Genomic DNA, 19,805 nt, shown 5'->3' on the forward strand with positions numbered 1-19,805 from the left:
GGAGATTCCCTCTCATGTTTCTGGGAAACCCCAGCCCTCCTGGCAAGTGCTATTTCAGAATTTCAAAATTTAGGAAAATTAAAAAAACTAAAAGAAAATTTGCCAGTTTACCCTAGTGCCAAAACATTATAAAATCCCTAACTAATCATGAATAAACTTCTAAACTTACCCCAACAGACATTACATGAAATTATATCTAACATGATTATAAATAACCCTTCCCATTACAACTAAAGTGACTTAACTAAATTATTAACTACAGAACCCAAAAAATGGTGCATGCCAATTAATTAAAATTTGCTTACAACTAATTCCTTATAACTACCAAATTAAGTTACCGTGTGCATTCTTAATCACCCAACATTAAGGAACAGAATGAAACAAATAAAAAGGAAGAATTTAGAATGTTACAAGGGAACTCAAAACCAAGAAATAATTAATTACGTTAGCTTGCAACCACTTTCAATGAATTGAGGTTAGTAAGTCACTATTTATTTACCATGCCATGTACTTATGAAATTTTTACATAGATAAACTCACATTACGTATTACGTGTCACACCAGTCAAATTAAGGCACAATAAAGCCAGGAATACCAAATGAAAATCATATTACTTTATCAACAGGAACTCAAAAATGAAAAACCAAAGCGATGCAAGAGTGCACATGCAGACATCCAACTCACTGATATAAGAAATAAAAAAAGGTACAAGTACAACCTTCATACCAGAGATTACCAGATAACCGCACAACACACAAGACTACCAAGCTTATCTGTCCTTCGACATACACGCAGACAACATCAAACCACCAAAACAAGTGCGAGAGAGAGAGAGAGAGAGACACGCACGCACGCATGCACACACACACCAGTGCGATGACACATCAAGAAGTACCCACCAAATAAAAGGACAGAACATCAGAACATGACCTCAAGTACCCTTGAACTTATCACAAGACAATGAGACTCTTAAGGCCAATATTGTACTCCTAGAAGAGGAACGGCCTCTCAGCACCTTAACCCTAACTCTCAGTACACACACACATATGCCTACAAAAGGCACAATTATATTCAAAATCGTAGGACAGATACAGCACACCTACAAATTTAGAACCGTACTCAGTCTAGAGAATCCCATACTTCTACAAACTGAGTACATAAATTTGGAAGACACGAACCCGTAATGCAAGAAATTTTTAATATCGATAAAATCGAACAAAAGGAAACAAGCAGAAACATTAACTGAATGGCTTAGCTAAATCACGATACCTTCAAAATTTCACTAGTGACAAATTTAAAATAACAGAAATAAAATCTTGACAACCTGCAGACCAACTAAGAATTAACCAATTTATAGCTCAGCGTAAGGACACCAAAATGAACATTTGCAGAAAATCTTCCTAGTAATCATTCTTATAATCACAAGGGACATCATTTTCCATCTAGGCACCTAATACCAAGAAAAAGATTACGAGGAATCTCATACCAGATACTCTAGATTTCCAACATGTCACGAGCACAAGTGCAGATCCGTAACCCGTCAATTTTGCCCAAAATGAGCCTCAGCATTACCTGGTCTAAAGATATGGTGAACACGTGTCACCCTATGAGCCTATCCAAGTCCTCATAGAACCCTCCCTAGCAAATATAGGAATACATGGGTAAATAAATATACGTGACAAGGAAACAGACACTTACACGATGGAAAAGCACCAAACAAACTAGGAAACTTTCGTAATTTAGAAGCTAGTTGGGAAACAGTCCCCAAAATAGTCCCATACCTACTTGGAAACGAACCCAGATCCAGCAATAGACCAAAAACAACATATGACCGGAAATTTAAATTTAAACTGAGCTAAAATACAACGTAAAAATTACTTTAGAAGATCACACACGTAGAATAGTACCAAATATAACATACCAGGCGACAAGAAACAAAATTTAGAAAATAAATTGCCGAAACACGAGATTTACAAACAGAAAAACATGCGAAGAAATAGCAATTTACGAATTTAACCTTAAAGTTATTACCGACAATTTACGAAGACAAACATTTCAGAAAAACAAAAGAGACTCCATGCTAAAACTTGACCAAAACACACACTACAATTTACGTATCTGTAAGAAGAAAAAGAAGATGATTACAACACGAGAAACTTTTATAAGATTGAATTGAGCGCTCATAATCTCGGAAGTTAGTCAAGCAATCATCTGTTTTCAACACAATACGCAACTCAGCTGTTTGGGAGAAAACATTAGGTCATGCACTGAAGTACAGCACTTAGCATAATTTAATGACATAGCCTAAAGCAACAAGTAATCCCACAGGTGTTACGATGAAAACACACGAATCGAAGAAAAAAAAAACTTGACATAATCAAACATATTGAAATTTATCAAAGAAGACTTTCGGAAAACGAACACAGCACACGAAATGTGAAGATATCACTTTACTACAAAACACGTGGTCAAGTGAAATCTTGCCACACAGGAAAATTTATTGAAATTAACGAAACCAAAAACTTGTTACAAATAGTGACGCACTATTTCCTCCAACCGTTAATTACAAGAGAAACACAGTAACACAAGACTGCACATCACGGAACGAAAAACACGTGGTGAGATAAACTCGCACAAGACTCATGAAAAACAAGAACCGGGAATTACGAATACACACGGAACTCTTACAACCTAGGCCTATATACAAACTTAAAAGATTTAAAATTAATTTTAGAAAAGTTAGCCGAAAATGATCATTGTAAGTCTTCACTCCTTACATAACACACGCTCTGGTAACAAATGTAACCGCTGGTTCGAGCGTGTACATAAATAATAAAAAAAATTAAAATTTACATTAGTATTATTATTATTATTATTATTTATGTACACGCTCGAACCAGCGGTTACAGCCTTAATTAAGGTACAGCCCCAGCAATTGCCTGGTGTGAAAATGGGAAACCACGGAAAACCATTTTCAGGGCTGCCGATAGTGGGATTCGAACCTACTATCTCCCGGATGCAAGCTCACAGCCGCGCGCCTCTACGCGCACGGCCAACTCGCCCGGTGTGTAACATCTTAGGTGAATAACCCTCTATATGGGCTCTCTCATCATCGTTCCCAGTTCTTTTACATCCATTTCTCCTCAGGCCACAGCAAGCTGCTTCTTTTTCTTTTACAAGTTTTTTTTACATCACACCAACACAGATAGGTCTTATGGTGATGATAGGATTGGAAAGGGCTATGAGTGGGAAGGAAGCAGCTGTGGCCTTAATTAAGGTACAGCCTCAACATTTGCCTGGTGTGAAAAAGGGAGAGCACGGAAAATCATCTGCAGGGCTGCCAACAGTGGGGTTCAAACCCACTATCTCCCAAATGCAAGCTTACAGCTGTGTGCCCCTAACCGTATGGCCAACTTGCTCGGTGAGCTGGTTGCTGCTTTCCAGTCCATCAGGAGGGTGGGGATCAACATTCATTAAGGGTCAGTCTTGACAGATCTTCAATATTGATGTGTGAAGTGTAGTATGAGAAGAAAGCCAGATAAGGTCAAGAAAAGGAAAGAGACAAATATAAAGATGAACACTAATGATAAAAGACTAGGAACATTAGCAAACACAGAAGGGAGAAATGAGCCCATAGAATCAAAGTAAGTCATGGCAAGGAACAAACAAGTGTCACATGAAATCTAGGTGTAAGGCTCATTTCTAAAGATAATAAGCAACTTGATATATTTGGAGTGTACAGATCGGGAAAAGGTAGCACTGACACGGATTTGGAATTATGTGATAGGATAGTCAGCTATGTGGGAAACGACATGGAAAGAAATGTGATTGTAGCGGGAGATCTGAATTTGCCAGATGTCAATAAGTTAATATGGGAAGGACAGCTGATTCAGAAAGTGATGGAACCAACCAGAGGAAAAAAATATCCTGGATGTGGTGCTGATAAAGCCAGAAGAGCTCTATAGGGAAACTGAAGTAATAGATGGTATTAATGATCATGAAGTTGTTTTTGTGGTAGTTAAAAATAAATGCAATAGAAAGGAAGGTCTTAAAAGTAGGACTATTAGGCAGTACCATATGGCTGATAAAGCAGGCATGAGGCAGTTTCTAAAAAGTAACTATGATCGGTGGAAAACGGTAAATAAAAATGTAAACAAACTCTGGGATGGGTTTAAAGAAATTGTTGAGGAATGCGAAAGCAGGTTTGTACCTTTAAGGGTGGTAAGGAATGGTAAAGACCCACCTTATTATAGTAGAAAAATAAAGAGACTAAGAAGGAGGTGCAGACTGGAAAGAAATAGAGTTAGAAATGGCTGTGGAAGTAAGGAGAAATTGAAGGAACTTACTAGAAAATTGAATCTAGCAAAGAAGGCAGCTAAGGATAACATGATAGCAAGCATAATTGGCAGTAATACAAATTTTAGTGAAAAATTTTAAGGCAGAAACAGGTTCCAAGAAGGACATTCCAGGAATAATAATTAATGAACAAGGGGAGTGTGTATGTGAGGATCTTCAAAAGGCAGAAGTATTCAGTCAGCAGTATTTAAAGATTGTTGGTTACAAGGATAATGTCGAGATAGAGGAGGAGACTAAGGCCAAAGAAGTAATAAAATTTACATATGATAACAATGACATTTACAATAAGATACAAAAGTTGAAAACTAGAAAAGCGGCTGGAATTGATCGGATTCCTGGGGATATACTAAAGACAATGGGTTGGGATATAGTACTATATCTGAAGTACTTATTTGATTATTGTTCGGTCAGAGGAGCTATACCAGATGAATGGAGAGTTGCTATTGTAGCCCCTGTGTATAAAGGAAAGGGTGATAGACATAAAGCTGAAAATTACAGGCCAGTAAGTTTGACATGCATTGTATGTAAGCTTTGGGAAGGCATTCTTTCTGATTATATTAGACATGTTTGTGAAATGAATAACTGGTTCGATAGAAGGCAGTTCGGTTTTAGGAAAGGTTATTCCACTGAAGCTCAACTTGTAGGATTCCAGCAAGATATAGCAAATATCTTGGATTCTGGAGGTCAAATGGACTGTATCGTGATTGACCTGTCTAAAGCATTTGATAGGGTGGATCATGGGAGACTACTGGCAAAAATGAGTGCAATTGGACTATACAAAAGAGTGACTGAATAGGTTGCTATATTTCTAGAAAATAGATCTCAGAGAATTAGAGTAGGTGAAACTTTATCTGACCCTGTAATAATTAAGAGGGGAATTCCTCAAGGCAGTATTATCGGGCCTTTATGTTTTCTTATATATATAAATGATATATGTAAAGGAATGGAATCAGAGGTAAGGCTTTTTGCGGATGATGTTATTCTCTATAGAGTGATAAATAAGTTACAAGATTGTGAGCAACTGCAACGTGACCTCAAAAATGTTGTGAGATGGACAGCAGGCAATGGTATGTTGATAAACGGGGTTAAAAGTCAGGTTGTGAGTTTCACAAATAGGAAAAGTCCTCTCAGTTTTAATTACTGCGTTGATGGGGTAAAAGTTCCTTTTGGGGATCATTGTAGGTATCTGGGTGTTATATACAGAAAGATCTTCATTGGGGTAATCACATAAATGGGATTGTAAATAAAGGGTACAGATCTCTGCACATGGTTATGAGGGTGTTTAGGGGTTGTAGGAAGGATGTAAAGGAGAGGGCATATAAGTCTCTGGTATGACCCCAACTAGAGTATGGTTCCAGTGTATGGGACCCTCACCAGGATTACCTGATTCAAGAACTGGAAAAAATCCTAAGAAATGCAGCTCGATTTGTTCTGGGTGATTTCCGACAAAAGAATAGCGTTACAAAAATGTTGCGAAGTTTGGCTTGGGAAGAATTGAGAGAAAGAAGAAGAGCTGCTCGACTAAGTGGTATGTTCCGAGCTGTCAGTGGAGAGATGGCGTGGAATGACATTAGTAGACGAACAAGTTTGAGTGGCGTTTATAAAAGTAGGAAAGATCACAAAATGAAGATAAAGTTGGAATTCAAGAGGACAAACTGGGGCAAATATTCATTTATAGGAAGGGGAGTTAGGGATTGGAATAACTTACCAAGGGAGACGTTCAATAAATTTCCAATTTCTTTGAAATCATTTAGGAAAAGGCTAGGAAAGCAACAGATAGGGAATCTGCCACCTGGGCGACTGCCCTAAATGCAGATCAGTATTCATTGATTGATCATTGATTGATCTCTTTATGCATAACCTGGAGAATGGGCACTACCTGATTGATTCCAGTGACATTTCCTCCTCAAGACGGCTCATTCGCCAAAACTGTTGTCTCCCTTGGGGTGAGGGGTTATTTACTGCTGCCTGACACTGTGCATTAAGTTGTTTCCTGTACAGCCAACTGCACTACCATAGCAGAATAAACCTGGCCATTTGTGTTTGTTTTACCTAGAAAGGGTAAACTATATTCTTGAAAATGTGTTTTTCAATATATTTATCCCCTGAAATGGTACTTTAAATTGCAATTTTCTCTTTCCAACATCATCTGCAAATTTAAATGGAATTCTACTGCCCTGAGCAAAGCTGTACAAATTGTTACATGCTAAGCCAAACTTTTATGATCACCACTCATCTTTTCACAGATTAAATGCATTTTTTAATGTATGTTTCTTGCACTCATAATGCTATCTTTTTCTTTTAGGTGGATTCAACTCCATTCTTGAATATGTGTTTGAACACCAGAGACCCAAGTGGAAAGGAACCTTGCAGCATTGCAGTGGCATATATGAAAGCGTGTCTTATAGAAAATACACCTCTGAGGATTCCAGAAGCATGTGTTAAGTAAGTTGTTCAGGTTGTAGCATACAATGGTTAACCTCTACACATTATTGCACATGTTGTCGATGGTCAAATTTAACCTAATTAACTAATGGCAGAACCTGTGTGCAGTGGCTTGTTAGTACCAAGATAAACCCTGGCTTCATTTGTGCATTGATTGTTAGTATGAGAAGCTTACATTATCAATAGAAAATTGTCCACAGAACAGCGCGTGTTTATTTTACAGAAGTGGTAGCAGCTTGATCCAAATTACGAAGTTGTAAGATAATTGTTGACAAGTTTCCACATACTCAACCACCATGCAGGCAGTCTATCTACAAATTAAATGGAAGGTTTGAGGAGACAGGTTCTGTAGCTGTGTTATCATGCAGTGACTGCCCAAAATCAGTAACTACAGAAGAAAATCTGCAGATCATTGAACAGGTATTCATTCAATCACCCAAGAAATCAGCGAGTAGAGCTCCTACGAAACTACAACTTTCTGAGATATATGCAAGTAGAATGTTTAAATTTTTGAAGTGTTAATCTGAAGCCTTTTAAACCTACATTGCTGCACACTTTTAATGAAGATGATCTTGACTGAAGAAATGAATTCTGTAAATGGTATGTTATCTAAGGTGAAAGTGATCATAACTTCTACAAAACAATTTTGTAATATGATGAAACATGTTTTAAGTTAAATGGAAGAGTTTACAGAGATTATTGCACATATTGGGCTTCTGAAAATCCACGGTCTGTAATTGAGAAGGAATTAAATTTTCCTTTGTGGTTTGGGCAGGTATATGCAGCAGAGAAGTGATAGGTCCTACTTTCTTAAGTGCGACTATGACTGAGAACAGGTACCTTTGAATGTTTAGAAGTTATGAAGAATCAGGCAGTAGCCCTGTATTTGAAGCAGTATGAAACATCCTTATTTGGCAGCAAGATGGTGCTCCACCACAGTACAGATTAAACATTTGTGAATTTTTGAATGACCCTTTTAAAGAGTGGATAGGAAAGTGGGGTAAAATCAATTGTCCGCCAAGGTCACCAGACCTCATGTCCACCTCCATAGCGCAACGGTTAGTGCTATTATCTTCCGTCCTCGGGGGCCCGGGTTCAATTCCCGGTACTGCCAGAAATTCAAGACTGACAGGAGGACTGGTATGTGGTTGAAATGGTACATGCAGCTCACCTCCAGTGGGGGTGTGCCTGAAAAGAGCTGCACCACCTCGGGGTGAGGACATGTGTTTACTTACCAGACCTCACGCCATGTGATTTTTCAGTGTTTTTTTGGGTAATGAAGGACAAAGTTTTTACTACAAAGCCACTAATCCTACAGCATTTAAGAGATTTGATTGAACAAGAATTTGAAAACATTTTTTGTAATAATGGGGACTTGTGTGACAAGATATGTAAATCAGTGTTTGAACAATGTCTTAAATGCTTAGATAGCAATGGAAACCACTATGAACAATTTCTTTTTGTCCACTGTTTTTGTATTAGCCATTAATGCTACAGTACACTATGCATTTTCCATTAACTGACTTATGGTGCACCCTGTATAATAATTTTGTTATAGCAGTGTGAAATTATAAAATGAATTACAAAATGTATTTAAATGCAATACTCAAGCAGCATAGGCTAGTTAGAGATGAGATCTTAATAAAAACTCAGCAATTCTGTCTTACTTTCAGATGTGAGTTGGTAAATGGCAGCCAGCTCGCTGAAGGGGATTTCAGAACACTGGAAGGCACTGCAGTACCACGATCCACAGACATAGTATTCATTATTGAAGCAGGAGTGTGCAATCAAAATATTAAAGAGAGAAAAAATATGGATGCTCTTATTTCCACTTTGACTAAGGAACTCACTGAAGAACGCTTCATATCAAACAGGTAAAAACAGACTTCAGAAATATTGATTGGAATATATTAAATTGCTTACTTAAACTAAGGGTGTCGAACACTTTTCTCCTGCATGAGAATGCGATTTTCTTTATAATAACTTTTGACTCGGTACTTAACATTAGCAGGGAATGTAGAATTTTTTATATTTATAAAAAGGACCCAGAACTAATATTAACTATAATATTTGTTGAAAATTAATACTCTTAACTCTGAGGTTTAATGTGTCTATACTATATGCAAATGTATACGTTCATTCATTTCCGTGTCTAGTCAGCATTTCCAAAAAACTGCAACTGCGATGGCCTTGTTGTTTCCTCTAGAAACATCTTGTGATGTGCATGGGTTGTCCAGGAAGGGACAGATAAGTAGGTGGCTTGTGTCTTGTTCAGCACCACATTCACACGAGGTGTCTGGGTTTGCTGGAAGAATCCCCCATTTCTTCCGGTTGGTCTTGCATCGAGGGATGCCCACTCTTTAGCAGTTGAGGGACCTCCATACAGGGTAAGGTAGGTCGGTGCCTGGAGCTAGTTCTTCCTTTGGTGACATGTCTGTGGGCAGTGAGCTCCTCCATCTGTTAAGACAAGTTGTCTCTGGTGTTCCCTCCAGCAGCAGAGTCCTAGCAAGGAAGTTCTTGCGGGATCTGAGGCAAGATCTTGTAGCTTGGTGACCATGGAGCGGATGTTGATGGTCGTTCTCCTGCTTTTTTCTCTTGGTGTCTGCAGTAGTGGCCCTCAAGATGTAGGGTGGGGCTATTCCAACAATCAGGTACAGTTTCTTCACTGGCATTGGTTTTTGGCATCTCAAGATTATCCTTTCAGTATCACTAACTGTGGTCTTGACCTGCTTAGCATGTGCTAAAGCATTCCACACAGGAGCGGCATACTCAGCGGCTGAAACACACAGCTCAAGTGCAGAAGTCCTCAGGATGTATGGGCTGGCTCCCCAGGCGCTGCCGATCAGCTTCTTTAGTATGCCATTGCGAGCACTGACCTTCTGTTTCATGTTCAGACACTGCTGCCTGTGCATTAGAGCATGATCTGGTGTGACACCTAGATAAACTGGTGATGGGCAATGTTTCAATCATTTCCCTCGCCGTGTGATATTCAGCAGTTGCCGTGCTTCCTTGTTTCATAGATGAAACGCACGCACTTGTGTTTTACTGGGGTCCAGCTTCAGATGTTTGGCATCATAGTACTTGGAGAGTTCATCCATCGCTGAAGTCAGCTACAACACAATTTGCCAGCACGAAAGCCTGCTAGTTGTGGGGGGCCTTCAGTTAAGTACCAAATGTTCCAATATCTTGAAGGTATGGCATAGCAGGGAAATAGGCCGAACATTTTTTAGGTCGTTTGGCTCTGTCCCAGGTTTGAGTAGTGCGATGACTTAAGATTTCTGCAACATTTTACACAACTTGGCGACACACCTGTTCATTAGGTTTAACCCAATCGGATCATTTGATGACCCTAGCTCGCATAAGTTATTCGTGGCATATGAATCCAATGACGAGCTCTGCTCGTGGCGATGCACTGCCGTATATCAATACATGTAGTTCAGTTACTAACTCACAGATGCCACTTGTATGCATTCTGAGCTGAAGTTTAGACATGTGGCTTCGGTTATTTCCCATGCTCCAGGTTATCACACACCTCTGGAACGAGAGACGAAAGAATCTTTGTTCATATTATTTCGCTTACATCAGTTGCAATCATGGCGTCAAGCAGATGTGTTGATGTTGATGAAGATGGAATATGAAAGCTAATAGATAGTGTTGAAGAGAGTGATTATGAAGACAGTGATGTTTGTGATGATGAAATTGACCCTGAAGGTCTTAGTTCAAGTTTGAATGATGGGTGTAGTAGTGCTGATGACACGATATGTGATACAAATTACGACGGTGGGCAAGTCTAGAGCGAGACCACGTGACCTCCCACCATAGTTTTGTGTAGGCTGGGGGTATGTCATTGAAGATCTAAAGATAAAAATTTCATTGTTCTGTACTCAAAAGTATCACAGTTAAAATTGAAATAATAAATAAAGAGGTTCAACCTATTCAATTCTTTTGTATTGAATAGGTTGAACCTCTTTATTTATTATTTCAATTTTAATTGAAGATCTATGCACTTTTAACTCCTAAAGGGGTAAGACCCCTCAGTGTGTTTTTGTGGTGCCGACTTCACCGTGGCCCACATCCTCACAGTGTGTGCTGTAGTGAAGGATTAAAATGTGTTTTCTCAGTGAACTGCTATGGTATTTAAATAGGATGTGAATGGGTTAATAACCACTCCAATGTTTTATGGCAAAAGTTCTTTATCTGTTCAACTCATAGGTTATCGACACCATCAGCCTTGTACATCTTCAAGCTGGAGATGGCAGCTTCATGTTCACCCATGGAAAAGGGATCTCGAAGGGATCTCTGTTTCCAAATCACGCTGAAGAGCTTCTTTGGTTGCCCTTCCTTTGGTTTCACCATTCAGCAGGAACTGGTTCACCACTGGATTAGGTGTCAATCTGGCAAAGTTCTCCCGTGGTTTTACAGGGCCACCGCTAAGGTTTTTAAGCAGTTTCCAGGCCTGTCGACTATTCAACTTCATGTCGAGGTTCTCTACCAGGTTGCTCCTCTTTAGCCTTATGAATTGTTGTGATGGTTTGCAACAGTGCTTCTCCAGCTTGGATAGTTTCTTCAGCAAATGGATCCTCTTTGTAAAGGGTCTGATATCTTTCTAATAGCAGTCAGTCCTCACTGGACAAGCCTGGAACATGTTGCATTCTGCATCCTCTCGGAATGGTTTTCCTTGAAACTTGCTGGATGCATTCTATACAGATGTCGTGCATTTCTGCGTGTGGTGGAATGTTGATTATCTCCGAGTCAAGCTCTTGACTAAACCTCGTCCAGTCAGCCTTCTTGAAGTTAAACCTCCTCTTGAATGGTACCTCTTTAGGCATCACCACGGAATTTATGGTGCAAATAACAGGCCCATATTGAGTGCGAGGGATAGGCTCTCCCATAATCTTCACACATTGCCCAGCTACTTTTGAAGACATGAAGATATTTTCTGCATTGTACCCTCTTTTCCACTTGCCAGTGTTGAAGGATGATGGGAGCTTCGGATTGTGGATCAGATGCAAGTCATGAGCTTCAGCCCATGTTTCTAGACTTGTTCCATTTGCATCGTGGTGATGGAAGTTGGCAAGTGTTTGAAAGCTGAAAATAGCTTCGGGTGGTTTGTAGACTCATGTGATACAGAAGTATGGAGTGCAGACTCTAAGGAACTCGATGTCATTGTCTTCAGTCAATGAGGCTGAGATGATATTCAGGTTAGGTCTGAAAAAGATGGCACTGCCATATTTGTCGTGAGGCCTCTCCAGGATTAGTTCCTTATCAGCAATTGTTGGACGGTACCTAGTACTCCCCCTGTGTGTTTCCTGGACTAGCAGGATGTCACATGCACATTTTTTGGCACAAATGAACTAATAGGATTTCTTTCTCTTTAGAAAATCCCTTGATGTTTAAAGAGGTAAACACAAGAGGTCTTGAAAAAGACCAGTCTTTGTGCAATCCTTTTGGATAGAGACCATTGTGAAACGATCAGCCGTCAGCACATTTCATTGCATCGCCTGATATTGTCCAAAGTACAACTGATTGCTTTTCAGTCCTTGTATGTCTATAATTGCAATCTTTGTGGAGGTTCCTTTTCATATATCCCAATGTATCTGTTACAAACAAACATTAAAAGGGGTATGTCTCACAAGATTCTACTCTTAGGAATTCTACTTGGAATTGAAGATTTTGTGTAGTTATTTTGAGTAATATATACACATTTATGTAACGGGGACCTGTATCAAGTTCCAGTGACAAAATGTAATTTATTTTGGCTCAGGTTGGATGTTATTTGCTTAACTTTTGCATCATGTGTTCTAGACTTTACTAGTGAACTTCGTGTGGGGTAAACAGACAGGGCTAATTTCCTTTAGATAACCTATGTCTCCTGTCAGTTTTATTTTATTAATGCTGTGTAAAAATTCCTTTTGTTATTGTTCCAAAAGTGGTGTGTTCCTTCCTACCAGAACATCATCCCTTGACTTGACACTTGGCTGGAGTCAGGTTACGTAGATTAAAGTGGACTAGTTTATTTATTTGTGGGACGTAAAGCCAATAACACTATTATTATTATTATTATTATTATTATTATTAGCTGATGTACCCATGCTTCGCTATGGGATTCTCAGAAAGACTGACTTGGTGGTTTTCCTAACTGAATTCAACATAGGTCATTACAAAAACGTCAGTAGGAATGTAGCAATTGAAAGCAATGTTATCATATAAAATACTCGATCAAATGAAAAACCGCACACTTTCGCACTTTCAACGAACAGTACTACGGTGCCGATCTAACAGGCCAAAGTTCCAGAGCTGGAATAACCAGGTCGCAGACTGCTGTGAACATTCCTCTGTCATTATTCCGTTAAATATGCACACTACTCATTCCAATCAGTGCCTCAGAGTAGGGATTGAATAGTTCGAATGCTTTGATGAACCAATGTGTTACGTACCAGTAATATCAGAAAATGTATGAACCAGAGGAATGACATGCTAAAGAAGAAAGTTATCTAACTCCCCAGCTACTTCCCGCCAATATACAGGCACTCTGTTACACTCAGTACGACCAGGCGAGTTGGCCGTGTGGTTAGGGGCGTGCAGCTGTGAGCTTGCATCCGGGAGATAGTGGATTTGAACCCCACTGCCGGCATCCCTGAAGATGGTATTCCTTGGTTTCCCATTTTCACACCAGTCACACTAGGCTGTACCTTAAGTAAAGCCAAGGCCGCTTCCTTCACACCCGTATTCCTTTCCTATCCCATCGTCGCCGTAAGACCTACCTGTGTCGGTGCGACGTAAAGCAAATTATAAAAACCGGTACGCTGCAGTAATCCTATCTATCAAGGATGAGTGGAAACAGAAGACAAAAAGCACATCACATCAAACAATTGTCAATGTGATGTTATTGTTGATAAAGTTTATGAGCTTTCTATATTGCAGGCCTTCACATTAATTTTCTTTCAACTCTGTGATATTAGGGCATCTTACAAAATTATTTATATCATAGACTGTAGTTCATTATTCTCAGACTTTACATACCGATTTTCACAATTCTGTTTACCCATTTTTTCGTGACTCGGCGCTGATATGTAACAATGTATAAGATTTAAGTGATCGGAAATTTAATAACTTGTTACATAACTACTACTAACTTACAACATAACTAAAGTTATGTTTGTTATGTAGTATTTATCGATACGACCACTAATAACATAAATAACTTATTTGAGAATTACGTTTCAGGTCTTCCCCTAAACTACCATTTCACTCAGCGTGAATAAAATAATTTATAGCCCATATTGTAGTGGTTCATCACCCAACTTTACATACCGATTTTCATTAAATTCTCTTCAGCTTTTCTCGTGATGCATGTACATACATACATACATACATACATAGAGACAGAAATTACGGAAAAGTAAAAAATGCATTTCCTTGTTACTGTGGACATGACCGATACAGAAATACCATTCTTTTCAAATTCTGAGCAATGTACAGACAAAACTCTTATTTTATATATATAGATTACATTTCAGGCCTTCCCGTAAACTACCATTTCACTCAGTGTGAATAAAATTATTGATTGCCTAGATTATAGCGACTTATTCCCCGACTTTGCATATCAATTTTCGTGAAGATACGACCACTAATATAATAAATATTTGAGAATTAAGTTTTAGGCCTTCCCTAAACTACCATTTTTCTCAATGTGAATACAATTATGTACAGCCTATATTGTAGTGACTTATTTCCCATCGTTGTCTGCCGATTTCCATTAAGATACGACCACTAATAACATAAATATTTGAAAATTTAATTTTAGGCATTCCCCTAAACTGCCATTTCAATCAGCGTGAATACAATTATTTATGGCCTAGATTACATCGACTTATTACCCCCACTTTGCATACCAATTTTCATTAAGACATGACCACTAATAACATAAATATTTGAGAATTAAATTTCAGGCCTTCCCCTAAACTACCATTTCACTCAGCTTGAATAAAATAATTTATAGCCTAGATTGTAGTGGTTCATCACCCCGACTTTACATTCCAATTTTCATTAAATTCTCCTCAGCCGTTTTCTCGTGATGCATGTACATACATACAGACAGACAGATAGAAATTACGGAAAAGTAAAAATTGCATTTCCTTGTTACTGTGGACATGACCGATACAGAAATACCATTATTTCCAAATTCTGAATTCTGAGCAATGTACAGACAAAACTCTTATTTTATATATATAGATTATTATTATTATTATTATTATTATTATTATCATTATTATTATTAACTACTTTTGCAATTTTTGGATGTGTTGAAGTGCCAAAATTTTGTCTTGCATGAGTTTACTTTTTACACACTATGAATCTAGTGATATAAGGCTAGCATATTTGCATACCTTCAGATACCACCAGTCTGAGCTGAAATCGAACATACCTGTTTGGGTGCAAAGAGCCCATGTTCTCACATTTGAGCCACCAGTGCATTAAAAATTCTTCTCTTGAGAAATGATATTGAAGAATTTTGACCTAAAGTAGATTTTATAATTATTTGTTTGAACATATGTATAGAATATATTACAAAACTAGCAAAAAAATGTGGAATACTTGCAGAAAGTTCATTACATTCAAAGAAAGATCAAACTAAGTAAATCAAATTAAGTAAACCTTTCTTGACATTTTCTGAGCATAATATTACCTCATGAGTGACTTATCTCTCCTTTTGTCAATTCTATTGTTTTCCCATGTTCGACTCATTGGCTGAACGGTCAGCGTACTGGCCTTCGGTTCAGAGGGTCCCGGGTTCGATTCCCGGCCGGGTCGGGGATTTTAACCTTAATTGGTTAATTCCAATGGCACGGGGGCTGGGTGTATGTGTTGTCTTCATCATCATTTCCTCCTCATCACGACACGCAGGTCGCCTACAGGCGTCAATTAGAAAGACCTGCACCTGGCGAGCCGAACCCGTCCTGGGATATCCCGGCACTAAAAGCCATACGACATTTCATTTTTTTTCCCACATATTTTATGCTTCCCGCACCAAATCTAGGTAACTACAGACAATGTTGTTAGTGACTTCATCATTGTCTTGTTGAACAAACAGCTTCAGTGAAGTTGATACAGTGATCAGTTGTCATTGTGGTTCATTTACTGCCAGTTTCAAGAAGATTTGTCCACATGGTTCTTGGCCCCACACAGATGCAGCTAAAGCAGTTGCTTTAATTCAGGATGAGTGCACCTTCCAATATGTTGCACTGACACTTAGCACACTGTTAGATAGCAGTTTTCAAGCTGTAAAATGTTTTAGGGAACACCACACCTTCTCTAGGAGTCCAGGTTCATGCTTTGGTAAGGCTACTTCAGTGGTGGTTAAATGATTTATTCAATTTCAAGCACCGTGTGATCACCACTTAAAGACAATGAGTTGTGAAATCACCTCCACCACATTCGGCAAGTCAATGTAAGTGAAATTACTGTAAGACACGTTATTTGATGCAGGTTTGAGAGCCCGAAACCTGCTCCTCAACGTAGAGAGTGGACAGCTGATCAGTGAAGATATGACCTATCCACAGACAAATTAAGATTCTGTTAAAAATCACCAGATGGAAAAGAACAAGTGTTCAGGAAAGCAGATGAACAATTTTCACCCTATACCTTTGCAGATAAGACAGTCCTCACTGGAGGTTCACTCAGTATATGGACAGGAATGAAGAAATAAACTTAGAGACTAGGACAGAGCTTGTGTTCATTGAGAATGGCTCCCCTACTGCACATCAGAACATCTCTGAAATCCTGAATGAGCAGAGTGTCCAGTTTGCACTTTATTTTGGTGAAGACTTCTAGCTAATGTATGACAATGTGTACCCCATACTGCGTGATGTGTGTCTGATTACCTGAACGAAGTTAGGATTCTTCACTTAGAGTGGCCAGCTCATCTATATATATAAAATAAGAGTTTTGTCTGTACATTGTACAGAATTTAAAAAGGATGGCATTTATGTATCAGTCATGTTCACAGTAACAAAGAAATGCACTTTTTAATTTTCCGACATGTCTGTCTGTCTGTCTGTCTGTCTGTCTGTCTGTCTGTCTGTCTGTCTGTCTGTCTGTCTGTCTGTCTGTCTGTCTGTCTGTCTGTCTGTACACGCATCATGAGAAAACGGATGACGAGAATTTAATGAAAATCGGTATGCAAAGTCAAGGAATAAGCCGCTGAGTGAAATCGTAGTTTAGGGGAAGGCCTAAAATTTAGTTCTCAAATATTTACGTTATTAGTTGTCGTATTTTAATGAAAATCGATATGCAAAGTCGGGGAATAAATTGCTACAATCTAGGATTTAAATAACTGTATTCACACTGAGAAGAATGGTAGTTTAGGGGAAGGCCTAAAATGTAATTCTCAAATATTTATATTATTGGTCCTATCTTAATGAAAATCAGAAGTCAGGGAATAAGTCACTGTAATCTAGGCCATAAATAATTTTATTCACGCTGAGTGAAATGGTAGTTTAAGCGAAGGCCTAAAATTTAATTCTCAAATATTTTTTATTAGTGGTCATATCGATAAATACTACCTAACTAAAGTTATGTAGTATTAAATTTTCGATCATTTATGTCTGATACATTGTTACTGTACTGTCTATGATCACAAAGATATTCATGAATTTGGATATTTGTTACTAAGGCCATATCAGTGCCGAGTCACGAGAAAATGGGTAAACAGAATTTAATGAAAATAGGCATGTAAAGACGGAGAATGAGGAACTACAGTCTACGCTATAAATAATTTTACAAACCACAGAATTGAAAGAAAACTAAATGTGAATGCCTACAACATATAAAGCTCATAATATTGATCAACAGTAACATTACATTGACCATTGTTTGTTGTGATGTGCTTTGTGTCTTCTGTTGCCACTCACCTCCGGTAGATAGGATTACTGCTGAGTACCGAGTATTTTTTTTTTAATTTGCTTTACGTCCCACCGACACATGTAGATCTTATGGCGATGATGCGATAGGAAAGGGCTAGGAGTGTGAAGGAAGCAGCCTTGGCCTTAATTAAAGTACAGCCCCAGTATTTGCCTGGTGTGAAAGTGGGAAATCATGGAATACCATCTTCAGCGCTGCCGACAGTGGGGTTCGAATCCACTGTCTCCCAGATGCAAGCTCACAGCTGCGCACCCCTTACCACATGGCCCACTCCCCCCGTCGTACTGAGTGTAACAGCCTGCCTGAATATTGATGGGAAGTACCTTGGGAGTTAGCATGCCACTCCTCTGCTTCGTAAATTTTCTGATACTACTGGTACGTAACACACTGGTTCATCATGACATTCAAACTATTCAATCCATACTCTGAGGCACTGACTGGAATGAGCAGTGTGCATATTTAATGGTATAATGGCAGAGGAGTGTTCACGGCAGTCTGCGGCCTGGTCATTCCAACTCTGGAAATTTGGACTGTTAGATTGGCACAGTACTGTTAGTTAAAAGTGAGAAAATGCACGGTTTTTCATTTGATCGAGTATTTTATATGTTAAAATTGCTTTTAATCGCTACATTCCTACTGATGTTTCCTATTAATGATGACTTCGGTTAGGAAAACCACAAAGTCAGTCTTTCTGAGAATCCCGTAGCGAAGCACAAGTACATCAGCTAATAGCCCATACTTGAATCCTACTGAACACATCTGGTATTGTAATATTTTTAATGTGCGCCCATGGTGGGTGTGACTCATAAGTGTGTGTGCCAATTTAATTCATTGACAGATATGACATACCGTATTTACGCGAATAATCCCCGCAAATTTTTTTAAAAAAATTGATGCACAAAATTGGGGTGCAGGTTTTATTTGCGTCATTGTTGGCATTTATTTTTTTCAAAATGAGCCTTCCTAAATTAGGATGCAGGGATTATTCACGTAAATACGGGTATTTACGCTAATAATCCCCGCATAGTTTTTAAAAAATTGACGCACAAAATTGAGGTTGCGTGTTTTATTTCCATCATTGTTGACATTTAACTTTTTTCAAAATGAACCTTCCTAAAATTAGGGTGCAGGGATTATTCGGCAGCGGGGATTATTCGCGTAAATACGGTAAAATAAATAAATGGGTGCACATCATGTTACATGGTCTGTAAATACTCCACAAAAGTGCAAGTGTAATAATGGAGACAGTGCAGAAGCGGCAATGCTTCCCAAAATATACATAGCATAGCCCTCAACTACTCAGCGGATCCTAAAAAATGTCCGTAGGTTATCATAAAACAACATATCTTCAAGTAATATACCAGGGATTCACTCTCCAATGAGTAGATTTCTTAGTGTTAAGTACGGCAATAACCAAATTATGGGCCCAGCTATCACAATTCAAAGTTACATATTGTGCTGACATCTACAAATAACATTGACCAATAGGTGACAGGACATCAAACTATTAAATAACAAGTCCTATTTAGAATTATTGAGATGAAGGTTTCTCCATTTATTTAATTCATTAGTGATATGCAGGGTAAATGAAATCATAATAATGAGATATGTTAGCACAAATGTTTAACAGTGCAGTCTGCGAACGGTGACATTGACAGTATTGTTGCTAACAAGAACAGCTGACTCTAGTAACTTGAGATGCAGCTTGAGAAAACAAACCCATTCAGATCTTGTGTACAAATATAAAATGCTTCACATCAGTGACCGTACATATCATTCATGAGTGTGGTTATGGTAATGCTGAGATCCAAACTAGTACAGTATATGAGAACCAATATTCAGCATTTAATTATAGCATCAAAACTTATCTCTTACCAGATTATCCATATTTGCATAACCAAATTAATTACCTATGACCTGTTGTCAATTTACATTGTTTCAACAATTATTACCTCATACATCAGAGTAAACAGTGTTATGGTAACTCATATTAATCCCATATAAAAATGTATATGTACTCTGACCATGTCCCTTTGTGGGATTGAGTTTGGTGCATCTCTGGTTTTGGTAATGAACTTTGT

General features: G+C 38.5%; 1 protein-coding gene across 1 annotated transcript in view; it reads left to right on the forward strand.

Moving 5' to 3' along the window:
- Positions 1-19,805, forward strand: part of Apoltp (Apolipoprotein lipid transfer particle) — a 668,275-nt gene that overhangs the window by 603,266 nt on the left and 45,204 nt on the right. Inside the window, exons 65-66 of the mRNA XM_067142082.2 lie at positions 6,662-6,801; positions 8,475-8,675. Of these exons, the coding sequence (XP_066998183.2) occupies positions 6,662-6,801; positions 8,475-8,675 (341 nt within the window). The remainder of the gene's footprint in view (positions 1-6,661; positions 6,802-8,474; positions 8,676-19,805) is intronic.

Source organism: Anabrus simplex, chromosome 2 (genome assembly GCF_040414725.1).
Source record: "Anabrus simplex isolate iqAnaSimp1 chromosome 2, ASM4041472v1, whole genome shotgun sequence".
Classification (NCBI taxonomy): domain Eukaryota; kingdom Metazoa; phylum Arthropoda; class Insecta; order Orthoptera; family Tettigoniidae; genus Anabrus; species Anabrus simplex.